The sequence below is a fragment of the Rhodnius prolixus genome, unplaced genomic scaffold (genome assembly GCF_049639745.1).
Source record: "Rhodnius prolixus isolate KJV_2025 unplaced genomic scaffold, Rpr scaffold_9, whole genome shotgun sequence".
Classification (NCBI taxonomy): Eukaryota; Metazoa; Arthropoda; class Insecta; order Hemiptera; family Reduviidae; genus Rhodnius; species Rhodnius prolixus.
The window spans coordinates 4635279-4650031 of record NW_027411604.1 but is presented as its reverse complement, the minus strand read 5'-3'; the positions used below and the strand labels follow the sequence as shown (position 1 = coordinate 4650031).

Genomic DNA, 14753 nt, shown 5'->3' with positions numbered 1-14753 from the left:
CTAGTAGGGAAAGTCCTCCATCTCTTTAGAAGGGGAGGTTTCGTCCACTAGATCCAATGGGGAGGGTACAATAAGTGGCTGCGGTGCCGTGGGGCACAGGTCCCGTCCCAATAATCTTATCTAATCTATTCACACTGAAAAGCAGGTTATCAGAAAAGTGTAATTAATGAAGAAATTAAAACTTGTACGGGTGTTCCAGATCAGATTTCTGGAATCAAAATGCTAGTTATTTATTTAGCTTTTTATTATCTAATTAAGTTACGAAAATTTGGCAACTTCCTTTTTGATTAGCAGCAAGATACGAGATTGCAATTTTGGTTTTTCCCCAGTTAAAAGTAATAATAATGACGTAATTTATTGACGCAATTAAGGGAAAGGGAGATGTGAGGGCAGGCAACTCATCACCAAAACGAGTTTAACTAAAAGTATTTTCAAATTCCTAACGATTGTCGTAACAAAACTTTGATAGAAAATCCTAAAATGAAGTAGACAGAGGGGATCTATATTGTGTTTTTCACTAGAAACTTTTCCTCTTGTTCACTTATCAGATTTCATTATCAGGGGGAAAAACTTTTATTTTATTCCTGGCTGCATTCATTTCCCATCAATTTCTCAAATTACTGCTTCAGTCTTTTCCATGATTAAAATTATCATGATGATGGTAAAGTTTAATTAGGCCACATAATATTCAAGTTTTCATATTATTATTTTCATTGATTTTTGTTTTTAAACTTTGAGTAATCAAAGTTTGTGGGAGTGAGGGATCTACTTTTCCATCCCACTCTGTGTATGCGTTTTGATCAGTACATAGCATCAATAAATGGTGAAAATGATGTGCCTCCAAAAGTTCAATGTTTTTTTTTATAAAATAAAAAATCTTAGCCTAAATCCATTTCTTTTTTTGAAATTGTCGACAGCGTTTTGATGTTCCTTAAGCCTAATCAGTAAGAGAGTCTCAAATAACTTCTTCTTCAAAAAAACTCGTAGTTTAGGCAATAAGCCTAGCTCCATAGAGATGGTTTTTCGTGTACAGTTCTTAAAGTCCAAAACGGTAGAGTTGTTCTTTGGTCTCAGGAGTGTAGTGATGTATCCATGTTTCATCCACAGTGACGAAACGACGCTTAAAGTCCTGCGGATTCTTCAGGAACAGCTGCAAACCGTCCTTGCAACACTTCACACGATTTCGTTTTTGGTCAAGCGTGAGCAACCGCGGCACCCATCTTGCGGATAGCTTTGTCATGTCCAAATGTTGATGCAAAATATTATGTACCCGTTCATTCGAGATGCCCACAGCACTAGCAATCTCACGCACCTTCACTCTTCTGTCATCCATCACCATATCATGGATTTTATCAATGATTTCTGGAGTAGTAACCTCAACAGGGCGTCCAGAACCGTTCAGCGTCACTTGTGCCCATATGGCCACTCCGAAAATTTTGAAACCACTTATAAACTGTTCTAATCGAAGGTGCAGAGTCACCATAATGTTTATCAAGCTTCTCTTTAGTCTTCTGAGGCGTTTTGCCTTTCATAAAGTAGTGTTTTAATCAACACACGAAATTCTTTTTTGAAAATCACTCGACTTCCTCGATTCAAACGAATGCCAAACACAAAGAAATAGACCGATCTGGCTGAAACTTGGTGTGTGTTCTTCCAAGAGATGCTACTAACTAAACATAACCTCGATACGCGCCAGTAGTGCTATCTCTCTGACTTTGCACGGACTTTTCAAACGACCCTCGTAAAAGAGTTTTCAATTAATTGAACAACTTGATAACTTACACTGTTGAGTGCTCATAAACACGTTTTCTTGCAAAACAAACGTAATTTCTCATACAAAGATAAAAGGAATCCTGGAAAATGATATGATATGATAGCCCCATTAGACAAGGAAACTTTTACTAAAATGTGGTCAGCACCTAGGTCTGATAATGATCACGTAAGGGCCTAATGAGTTTTCTGCAAAAAATTCGATTACTTTTATTTTTCCAGTATCCAGGAGGAAGATTGAGGCTGTTTGGAGAATAATTTATGCTTCAAAATGGTATCAATTTTTAGAAAATTTATCTGTCTTTCTAACCATGTCATCAAAATCGAATTCGGACTAAAACTTTCTGAGTATTGCAAAAAAGTAATGATTTAAAAAAAAAAAATTACAGTGACGTCACTCAAAAACAGTGGGAAATATGAAGTTGGCCAATACGTCATTGAACTCCACTTTAGATGTACTACACACAGTAGGATAATAGTTACGGTTCACCCTGTAGAGGTATAGAGTTCACATTTGAATTATTTTCATCCCCAAGAAGGTAGCTTTGATGGAAAACCTATTATAGTCAGTGCAGATTAGAAAATAAACGTCCTGTATAAGTCTTAAAGGATTTCCCTTATGGATTTTATCAAGTCTGCAGTGAAGACGCCCTGTATCGATCTTTTAATTTGAATTTTTCGCCAAGAAAGTACATCTCACTGCCCTTTTTTAGGTAAGGTTCCTCCATTTTGAACTAGTTTTAGGGCAACCTTACGGCAGTGTTAATAAAAATTCAAAAAGTTAAGCAAAACTCAATTATCCATTAATACAAAATATCGTAAAGGGGAACTTCAGGATTGTTTTTATCTAGGAGGCAGTTTTGTAAGCAAAGTTCTTGTAAAGGAAGTTCTCTGCTGAATGAACTAGTAACTTCCTTTAAACTTCCTCCTCCCCCCCCCACTCCACACAATGTTGGAGGATTTTCTGGACGAGATAATCTAACCAGAGGAAGAGTTATCAAGGTTCTTCAGGTTTCTGCACGATGGTGTTTCCGGTGTGCGGTTTTTAGTCTAGGCCATTTATGAAATCTATTATTAAGATCCTCCTACCCCAAACAGTCTGGGCCGGGCACTTTGGCAAGGATCTCTCTGTCTCTCTAGTTCAGAGTAGCTGTGGTTAGACAGATGTTACTTCTCTAACCATGCCTGTCACAGCTGGCCTGAGTTACTAAAACGATGTAATGCTTTAACTAACTTCAAAATATTTTGTATTCAAATAAATATCTAATATTTTATGTGATGGCAAAAGACTTTTTAATATACTAGATTTTCTAGCTTTCTCTGGTCTAGGAGGACTCAATTTCTATTCCTCCTGGCCATCTTGGACTGTACCTAGACAATAAAAATTGACTTGGATCAAGCTCATACGACTTAAACGAACTGACGCTATCGTTTAACTGGTGCTATCTTTTTGCACGACTCTTGTACAATTAAAACTCATCCTGACTGCACGGTATTGTACTGTGGGGTTCAACGAAACGTACCAGTCTTCAAAGAATTCAATCTCTTCAGTCTAAAATTCTCCGCTCTATCTTTAACGGCTCCAATTTTAGGTTTCAAATCTAAACATCCACTCAGACTTAGAAATTCCGTTTGTAAGTCCTGGTTGCTCGAACTCGTCTATAGAAACTTTCATCAGAACTTACAGACTCATTCCAATCCTCTTGTCAGTGTGAGGGGCTCGTCTGGCTAAGGATGTTTCTTCTTGGAGAGGAAAAAAACCAAGCCTGAGGAGCTTTACCCAAGCGTTGCTCTCCCAGAATTAAGAGTCTGAATAAACGGACGGGTCTGAAGAGTGAGGGGAGCCACAATAGATCCAAAGGGGTCGCAGTAACGTAGGCTTTAAGGACCACCCTAATTAAAATCTTATCTTATCAATCCTCTTGTCCACAATTTATCATCTCATCACCTTCCAGAATATCTCCTCCCCTAGGCGATTAAAATCACCCTGTGGCTTCGGCGATTTACTCTTTTCTGAAGAGAGTTACTCCTAGAGGTGTGACTTAGGGAGTGTTATCGCTGCGGTTAACTTCTCCCCTCAATTAGTCAGAATTTAGTAGTGTCAATATTATAGCCATTGTTACTAATAGTGCAGCTAATTATGTTGCCAGATTACTAGATTAATATTATTCCAAAATCCATACTTAATATTACGATATATAATAACACATAGCACCTTGAATTACGCTAAAACAATACCTTACAACAAGATTGCAGCATCCCAATGCCATATGTGTTTTTAATCGGATTGTAGTGGACAGCTTTTGTTCTTAATCCTTCATAAATACTATTTAGTCCTTCTTAGGGAGGTTCAAAGGGCAGAAGGATCCGGTGACGAACAGTGGATATTTTCAGGGATGAATATTTGAAAGAGTACTTTCTCTGCAACAAGCGTTCCTTGTAGTAATTGCCTTTCCTAGGGGAGGACATTGGACTTCTCCCAGAATGTAGTTTCTCTTGGGAGCGAAAGAGTATTTAGCTTTCATTATCTACCTGCTCTCCAATCCCTGGGATCCCCCTAGAAAGCTAGGATAGAAAGCAGGATTAAAGGGAGTACATATACTCCCCTAGAACAATCATTTACCGATATTTTGGGTGTTTAAAGCCAGCATTTTCCCTTATTTAATGAAAAATAAAACTAAATATCCCCAAAATGTGAATCGCAACACTTGCTGCTAAACATGAGTGTAAAGAAAAGGAATATAGATAAATAACATTTATGAATGGAGATAAGCAATTTGAATAATATTTTCTCAACGGTGCTTTACCATTTTCATAAAATAAAGTGGCTCAAGATATCGATTCATTTCATAAAGTTATGTGTATGTGTTCCATGTATATATGTGTGTATATATGTAAAGTTTTAGAAAAAGCAGAAGCATTTGGTAGGGGCCGGGAGGGACCATCGACTGGATTGGATTCTCCTGTAACAAAATGGGTTACTGTTTGTATTGTGTTCGTAGATTTAAGATTGGATAGGTGGTCTGCCAATAATAACTTTGATAGTAATGGTTTTGTTGTGTTTTGTGGCAGGATTAAAAAAAAAGTATATACATATTATATGTAGTCGTTAAAAAAATAATCGTATTTGAAATTGTTTCTATAACGGATATGATGAGAATATTTATTGATTTGAAAAAAATTAAGTTACGCCACCTGAAAGTAAAATCAATGGTAAAGCATAAATGAGCATGCTCTGTTTATGGTGTTGAGTAGTTTTTTTTTAAAGCTAGTGACTACTTTGCCGAATCCATGGTGACTTTAAAGGTTTTGTTTGGATTATTTACTTAAGGCGCTACAACCTCGCGGCAAGGCCTCCCTACTGAGCATCCGCCATATTGCTCAATCTTGTGCGGCTGTTTTCCGGTTAGAAATTCCCAAAAGAGCTCCTAGCATCAGCGGGTCCCCCCACAGCCTCAGCCTTCCTGCCCTTCTAGTTCGGTGAATGGTCTCTTCTCTAACACATTCCTTGGAATCTCAGGTTCCATTCTAGGCTAAGTAGCCTGCCCAGATCAGCCTTCCTGTCTTGAACACTTTTGCAACATCCGCTTCGGCGTACATCTCCCTATTCTTTCTTATTTTGTTTGGATTATCCAAAGTGTATGTTGATGCACCTTTAAGTGTGAAATGTGTATAAGATGAATAAGGTAAACCCAAATAGTGGCCTAATTCAACTATCTCAGAGCAGGCCTTATGTGTGATTCTTTTGAAAGTCAGTGGGCCTAATCCTTGGATTTGAGGCGTAATCCTTTCCTTTTCGAAATGATTCCCATAAAAGGAGATGCAAAAGCGAAGTCTAAATTCTAAATGAAGTAGTTGATGAGAGAAAATGCCCTTTTCTAAAATCACGAGTGATAAATGAGTGAGAATAAGTTGGATAAAGTTTTTGTATGCGCTAGTATTTCTATTGTTCTAATGTTGTCAAGAACAACTATGTGTTTTTGGGGTATGAAAGTGTGTACATTACTCCTGTGTTGGCAGTAATTGTGAAAGGAATGAATGGCTAGGAAGACGCTGCACAAGAATTGCTTGGTAGTAATGAAAGGGAATTGAGGGCAGAGCACAGAAATAAGGGACAATCTCTTCCTCGCCGCATCCTTGCAAGGATTTCACTGGGTGGTACCTTTAATTCTCGTGTTTCTCTCTTTGCACAGTTTTAATAAGGTAAAAGTTCCACACAACAGGGTTCTGTGCTTGAAAGAGACGGATTCTACTAATCCCTTTTTCGGAGGAGGGCGCGCGCCTCCTGCTTGTACTGTCTAAAACATAAACCCTTCTCCTTTTGCTCACCATTACGCTCAACCCTTGCGCTCTCCTCTCTCTTGAGCATACGCGACAACAGAGAGCACGCACCTCTTTTCCTCCTCTTAACACTAAGCGCTGACAGCGTTTCTCCCCCCTCCTCTCCCTCACAACAACTCTTTCACAATGGCGCAACGGTTAGGTACCCAAAAAGCGCGCCAAGTGAGGCCGTTAAATGCCCTCAAGGTTTCTGCTCATCCACCTCTTTCACCATGTCATTTCTGTGACAGTACAAAAATCTTTTCCCCCAACCAAAACTTCCTGAACTTTGGCTTTGTTATCGAAACTCTTAAATTCAATTTTGTTACGTGTATCTTGAGATCTTGAAAGTTTAGAGAGAGAGAGGTACGCAGACATTTGATTGAAATGAATACACTTTGAAGTTCACGTGACGTTTTGTTACAGTTTTATAGAAGATACCATATTTAGTACAATAATTAACACGTTCATTTATTTATGTTTTTTTAAAATTTGAAAATCATTTGAAGTTTATCGGCTTTTTTTTTTGCCCAGAGCTATTTACAGAGCACTTCCGGTCTCGTGGTATTGTTCTACCCTCAGCAAGGAAATCCTCAGACTAAACCTCTCAGTTTTTGCAGGATTTCAGCAAAAAAAAAAAAGTCGACGTAAAATATTTTAAACAACTATTTATTTGCTTTCACTTCACCCTGGCAAAAGGAATTCTTGCAATCGTGCAAAAAAAAAAAAAATTGAACAAGTTTCCTGGGTTTTTAAGGGGTTACGGAACATTTCGGTCTGATCCTCCTGTTACTATTTCTATGTTGACGGATTTCCTCTTTGCTAAGAGCTTCTTACAGCTGGCTGTCCGAAGATAGAGTCGCCACGGTAGCCGAGCGGTTAGAGGCTAGACCCGCAAAGGTAAGATGTTTGTTTGTTTGTTTGGGGTTTTTGTAAGGTGCGCAACAACAAGGGTCCTTTGCACCTAAACTATACTGTAGAATAGACACTTTACTACACAGCCTAACCTAGTCAATCTGATCGATACAAACCTAACGGTTGGCCTAACTCCTATTTTCTTCTAACCTAACCAACTAATGTTGGGGTGGAGTACTCGATATTCCTCGCACCCCACAGAGATCTAACCTAAATTTTAAAAAAAAAACCATTTACACATTTACATGTACACTCATATACTCATCTTATTAATCACATTCGTCCTAATAAATACAATCATCCTAATAAATTGTGGTACTGGGTTCGATTCCCCGGTCTTAGCCCTTGGATTTTATTTAATGGTTAATAAAAAGAAATTTACAGTAAAGTATGTTTGCTAGTCGCCACGGTAGCCGAGCGGTTAGATGCTAGACCTGCAAAGCTAAGATGTATTGCGTTACTAGGCTATATTACCCGGTCTATACCTTTAATGGTTAATATGAGTAATTTACAGTAAAGTGTGTTTGCTAGTCACCACGATAGCCGAGCGGTTAGAGGCTAGACCCGCAAAGCTAAGATGTATTGCGGTACTAGGCTATATTACCCGGTGAATACCTTTAATGGTTAATATGAGTAATTTACAGTAAAGTATGTTTGCTAGTCGCCTCCGTCCACGACACCTAATTGGTAGTTAGAAGTTAAGCCCCGCCTGAAAAAATAGACGATTACTTTACTTTTTTCTGTCCGAAGATAGGACATTATTGTTCCGGAGGCTGGCAGTACACTGAAAAAAGCTCCTAGCAAAGAGAATCCTGAGATGTTGGCGCCCCTTAAATCAAATAAAAAAAAAAATACATTAAATAAAGGTAAATCATTGGCTCCAATTCCCGATTTATATGTCTAAAGTTCCATATGTTCACTTCCTTACTATTTCTCCAGCCTTCCAAAAAGTGAGCCACATTTTCTCTGATATTGTATACAATATTTATTACACGTCACTCGAAATCGTCGTAAATCTTGGTAGTGCTTTATATATATGAGAAGTGACTTCGCAAAGTTGTGCTTCCAAGGGAGAGGGAGGCAAAGAGAGAGAAAACTAAAAAAAAAAAAAAAATTAGAACGAATCTTGCAGTGCTACCCGAAGCTGTCACCTTTATTTACCCAAGCTGGGTACCTCTGATCATAAAGGTACTTTCTTCAAAAGTACTGGAGCATTTCCTAAAGTGTATTTTTCCATTATTTGGAGTACCTCTTATAACCGCCTTTATTTTTTTCCTTCATTTGTTCCTTTTCAATCTAGGTCTTCTCACGTGTAATAAATATTTCTACAGGATAAGTTCGCTTGCTTGTCCTTGAACGTGGTGACAGTCTTGAACGTGACTGAAATTAAATTCATTTTATGTTATGTCGCCAAAGATAAAGCGTACAGATATGAGGTAGGACAGTTTTATAAGGGGTTAAAGAAGAACTACACGAAAACGGGGAAACTTGGAAAGCATAGATTTTTGTCAGTTTTTAGTTTTTTTATAAAAGATAAAATTCCCTAATTTTTGTTTGGTTTAAATGTAGGGAACATCCGCGCTTTTATACCCGTAATTTTCGGCCAAAACCCAGATCTAATAGATTTCGAGAGAAACTGTAAAGATGCCGGAAACTAATCAGTCTCCTTGTAAAGAGTTCCTGGCTGCCAAAATGAATGTCCGTTCCTTTTGGATGAGCTAATTTTTTCAAACTAGGCGCCACGGTAGCCCAAGCGGTTAGAGAGTAAGACCTGCAAAGCTAAGATGTATTGCGGTACTAGGCTATATTCCCCGGTCTATACCTTTAATGGTTAATGTGAGAAATTTACAGTAAAGTATGTTTGCTAGGCGGCACGGTAGCCCAAGCGGTTAGAGAGTAAGACCTGCAAAGCTAAGATGTATTGCGGTACTAGGCTATATTCCCCGGTCTATACCTTTAATGGTTAATGTGAGAAATTTACAGTAAAGTATGTTTGCTAGGCGGCACGGTAGCCCAAGCGGTTAGAGAGTAAGACCTGCAAAGCTAAGATGTATTGCGGTACTAGGCTATATTCCCCGGTCTATACCTTTAATGGTTAATGTGAGAAATTTGCAGTAAAGTATGTTTGCTAGGCGGCACGGTAGCCCAAGCGGTTAGAGAGTAAGACCTGCAAAGCTAAGATGTATTGCGGTACTAGGCTATATTCCCCGGTCTATACCTTTAATGGTTAATGTGAGAAATTTACAGTAAAGTATGTTTGCTAGTCGCCACGGTAGCCGAGCGGTTAGAGGCTAGATCCGCAAAGCTAAGATGTATTGCGGTACTAGGCTATATTCCCCGGTCTATACGTTTAATGGTTAATATGAGAAATTTGTAGTAAAGTATTTTTGCTAGTCGCCTTCGTCCACAACACCTAATTGGTAGTTGGACGTTAATCCCCGCCTGAAAAAATAGGCAATTACTTTACTATTTTTTCAAAATTCTACCTGAGTTTATGTACTTAATATAGCCAGCCAACCATTTTATACCACAAAAGCACAAATAGAATCATGTTCTAGACTATACTCCATTCACTCTCTCTCTCCGACAGTTTGTTAGTTGTAAAGTTATGTCTCTACGCAGGCGTGCATGCCCAGCAAGCGTTCTGCACTAATAATAGAGGACAAGGAAAACGACAATTATTATAGTTTGTTGTGAGCAATTAAGAGAATTACTAGCATGAAGGCAGAAGCATCCTAGACTAAGTGGCGGTAGATAGGGGGCTGGGGTGAGGATCAGGTCTTTCGCCGAGGGAAGAACGGGATGCTGCGAATGGCAGAGATATAGTGCTGGCCTGTAACTGTGAGGAGAAATTCTCTCTGTCTCTTTCTCTCTAGAACCAAGAGGGGGCGATTTTGGGGCCACGTTTGTTAGTGTGTGCTTGTAGGTGTGCATAAAGTTGGCCAATGTTTTAGTAAAGTTCCGTGGCTCCTTGCGAGAAGGAGTAAGAGATAAATGGCGAAGTAGATCCCTCTTCCAGGGGAAGGGCCTAACTTTCTCTAGGCCCGTAATAGTTGGGACGAGGCCCATCCTGTTTATTTATGATTAGACGGCAACACTTGCGAAGAGTCTAGGCGACCATGGAAGGACAAAGTGTTCTAATTATCGCCGCCCCCCAAGTTTTGCACGATGACGGGCAGAATGAGGCAAAACAGGGGACGTAGTGTGTTACAGGGTATTACTGGGACCATCCAGCTAGGAGGTCCCTTGGCTGACCCCCAGACTCTTGGCTCTTGTCTCATGCCTTCCATATACCTTGACGGTCGCTCTCTCCTGGCTGTCTAAACAATTTCCCTCACTTTCAAACCCCCCTCCCCGGCAAAGCTTGCTTGGACCTCCTAAAGTAAGACTTAAAGCCTTCGTCCTACAGCCTCCTTTACTGCTACTTAACTCCATTACACTGAATAAGTTGGTATATAGCCAGAAACCCGTTTTAAGGTGCACGGCCATCTATGTACATAGTTGCACACCATTTTCAAGGCTACCAGAGCCCACCCCTCCTCACACGACTCAAAGCTTACTCAATTTCTTAAGCAAGAACTGTTGTAAGTTAGGCTACTATAATTTATTACCTAGCCTTAAAGGGACTACCGGGATTCTAAGTATAAATTTGAAAATGTTATCTTTAGCTTGCTAAACTTTAACTGGTATTATTTTACCCTTTTCAGGAAATACAAAGAGTAAAAAAGTGGAATTTTCTCTCACTTCCGGTGAGGGCTTTTTTCTCAGATTGAGACAACTTTTAGAAAAACAGTTTTCCTACCGAAAAACATACTTCTTCTTTCCAGTTTCCCAAACTTGTGTCTCCCTTCCGTTTTATTCCATATCCTTAAGCAGTTTAATAGTTCTCCGTCACCTTTTTTCCCAATTAAGACCCGGCAACTCCTAGTTTCCTCTCTTATTTTCCCTCCCATTTTGACTATGATTGCCTTAGTAGTATGGCCGCTCTTTCTAGTGATATTGAAGCTCTAAGCTCAAGCTCCTCATGAACCGCTTCATAAGATTTATTTTCAGCATTCCCCAGAGACTCGCGCATTTCGCACTGCTACGATGTGTTGAAGTGGCTTTTTCCTGTCTTTTTCCTTTTTCAAGTCATCCAGTCTCAAAGGCCTTCCTATATTTTTTTCAACTCTTTAAGTTTAAATGCTCCATCCATTCCCGTAACACTAGATCTCGCTCATCTGATCTCTATATTCCCTCACACCACCGTACTTCATCCTTTGACAAATCCTTCCTGATAGTGCTACCTCTCTCTGGAACTCCTTGCCATCATCTGTCCGCCATGCTCCTACCCTATCTATCTTTAAATCCCTTCTATTCAGTTATCTCCTTTTTATCCAGCTTCCTCCGAAATTCTAATTGTTTTAATTTATTTCTTTAATTTCTGCTGTTATTTTTATTTTCACTTTTTGTAAATACTTATTTATTTATTTATTTTCTGTTTAATCACAGGCCAAACTGTTAATGCCTCTATTTGTATTTGAATTTATTCTTAGGGGTCAATTGTCCCAGAATAATAAATTTCTTTTCTATTTCTATTATTTATTTATTAATTTATTTTTGTTTTATTAATTTTTAAGGGAGAAAATTAAAAAAAAGTAATTAAAAGAGAGAGAGAGAGAGAGACAAGAAGTTGAAGGACATTTTGTAAGAGATGAGAGGATAAAAAATGGAGCAGTAAACTTTAATATAAAATAAAACTGATAGCCTAGGGCAGCTTTAAGAGTTATACGCCTAGGGCTGTTTGTCCTGTTATAATGATTCTGCCAGACTCAATCTTTCCTTTTTTTCCAGGCTTTATCACGCCTCTCTATATCTCCAGTGGGGGGGATCATTCTTCCATTTACCCCCCCCCCCACGCAAAATAAAAATGAAAAACCAATCCGGTGGGTGTTAATACGCTCGTACGATGTTCTCTTATTGCAATTTACTCATGAAAGATTGAGTAAACCGTGTTGAGTAACTCAACAATCAGAATTACTACTTGATTTTTTGGATCTTTTTTAGGATGGATTTTTCTTAATCATGTAAGGGTAGTGAAACCCCACCACTCATCCACTCTAGCGTAGGGGTAGTGAAACCCCACCACTCACCCACTCTAGCCAGAGAGAAAGAGACAGCCCCCTCGGCACACAGAGAAGGGAGGCTCGGCGAATGTATATAAAAACGAGAGGAAAGTCAAAAAGAGATTCTGTTCAAAGTCTTGCACTTTAATTGTACACATCGTTTTAGCCACGTCAGTCAGTCTGTTCTGTTCTTGTAGTGTAAAGTATACAGTCCTTGGCAGTCAGTCAAATACATATATAATATCTTATACCAATACAAGGTGTTATTTATCCATCAACATCTACAACCAACATCTCCTCAAACACCATTACAATCATTCTATCTTCATAATCTCTAAACTTCATATCTACATTTCCTTTTTTGGGGGAGGAGTAGTTCTGCGATGGAATCAGGGATGGTCAAACTGGCATTACCCTCGGAAGTAATTTTTTCGTGTCCCACAATGATCTGAAATAAAATAAAAATAGAAAAAAAAAAATTATGAAGAAAACAGCGCTTAGGGGAGATCCAGGCAATACCGTACCACCCTAATGCTCCTAATTTGATACGACTGGAATTAAATCATTTCCAGAATGATTCGGTTTTAAAAGGTAAATATCAAGCCTTACAGGAATTCCCAAAATATATTATAATATAGGTGAGAAATATCCGGAAATTAAACTTTTGGTGCAGACAGATTAAAGTAATGATAATAAAGGGAGATTCTGTAAAACTATGGTAGATCAGTTACCTAGACAACCATGGTTTAAGGGAACTGTCACTAATAAATGGGTTGTTTACGACAATAAGCAGGCTGAGAGAGCGAACCACGCTGTGTGCGGATCATATCTTCACAGGATCAACAAAAAGGTCCTCCCTCTCTCCCCTCTTTGCGTAGATTACGATGAGGAGGAGGATTTCAGGACAATATAATAATGTTATGTCCACGTTAAGTAGTATTAGAAAGGAAACGAATGTTTGACGGCCTTATACAGGTGATTTAGAAGCACCATTTCGCTACGAAGACATAATATTCTCCACCAACATCTGTAGCAGAGCTAGCAAAGAAATATGAATGTATTTAAAAGCTATAGCCGAATTAGAATGAATGGAAGAAAATGATTAGAGAAGGATTACGGTGATTTTAAGCTATAAGGGTGGCAGGAATATAGAGTACTGATCCATCCATCAGTTTGTATGTAAATAGTTGTATATAGTAGAGGGATGAATGAGTGAAGCGAATGTATTTATAAGTAAGAATGGAGAGTGAGTGATATTCTAGTGATAAGCACCTGGACGATGCTGGCTGTATGGCGGAAGCCCCCCCCACAAAAAGTTTGGTGCACAAATTTTTGTGTTATTTTTGGAGTACGTCCTTGTGTGAGCAACTATTTCCTGTCCATGAAATTAAATAAAAAGGCAAAAAGATCAAGATCGAGACTGGATAAACATCTGTCAGCCTTAATGAAGATTGTCTGTTCTCAGTCTCTGCATCCAGATGCTGGAAAACTAGAACGAGGAAAGCGCCGGCCAAGTTTCCGGTAAAAAAAGCAGTTTAATTTTCATTTTATAAAGTGTTTTAATTATCTTGTCCACATTCCTGAATCCCTCACTTCAGAATACAGATTTAACAAGATTTGTAAATATGTTTGTGGCCCGCGTGAATCTTGTATGTAGCACCTAATTGGCCCGTATTTAAATTGAGTTTGTCACCCCTGCTGTAAAGCATCACTTCTTTGAAATAAAAATTGTTTTGTATGATGATTTTGATGATCTTTAATCTATTATTTTTCCAAGTTTATTTATTTATTTTTCTTTTTTCTTTTTTGTTTTGTTTTTGGTGCAGTTCTACCGAATGGTGGCCCAGTAATAACTGGCGAGAAGAAACAATACTACATTGGCGATGAAATCAACTTGAACTGTACATCTGGTAAATCATATCCAGCTTCAGTTCTACATTGGTTTGTCAACGAGCAACAGGTACTGAATATTTACTAAGCGTGTGATAATATATTACAACTAACTGTATGTGTGTGTATACGCTGGCAATGTGCTCCAGGCAGTCTAGATTATGGTGTTTTGTTACGTCAGAGTGTGTATGTGTGTTATGTGTGTTAGTGTAAATTCATCATCCTGTTGGCTCCCCCAAACCATAGGCTTTGAATAGAGAATCAGAGCGAACTGTTATAATTGTATGCATAAGCTGGATTTCTCCTACACAATCCTAATAATATCCATACTTTGTATGTAAATATCACGAAAGCAATCTATCGTTTTTCCTTATGTGCGTCAGTTCGTTGCAGTTTTCTTTTTTTTTTTTGGAGGTTCAACTTCTCGCTTCACCTTCCCGGCATTAATTTATGCTTCATGTATTTCGTTGCACAAAATAAATAAATGAATCTCTCTTTTTATCCGTTATTATCTTTCTCAAATTTCTACTTTTTATCAGTAACAGGAAGTTAGATAACAGCAGAAAATTGCAAATAACTTATATACCGGAAGTAGCCATTTTAAGGAGCCACGAGTTTTTAAAGAAGAGAAAAAAGAATGTCCCTTGGGCGGTTATGAAATAAAAAATTGTGATAAGAATCGAATAAATATCACTTAAACCCGAACAATGTCACATCTTAGCGTGTCTTTTTTTTGGGACAGGGATCCCGCTT

The 14753-nt window shown here is 38.5% G+C and overlaps 1 protein-coding gene across 5 annotated transcripts in view; it reads left to right on the top strand.

The window, feature by feature from the left end:
- LOC141454773 (uncharacterized) overlaps positions 1-14753 on the top strand; it is a 309424-nt gene that overhangs the window by 283535 nt on the left and 11136 nt on the right. For all 5 annotated transcript variants that reach the window (XM_074129359.1, XM_074129358.1, XM_074129357.1 and 2 more), the window contains one exon: positions 13937-14070. In XM_074129359.1, the coding sequence (XP_073985460.1) occupies positions 13937-14070 (134 nt within the window). The remainder of the gene's footprint in view (positions 1-13936; positions 14071-14753) is intronic.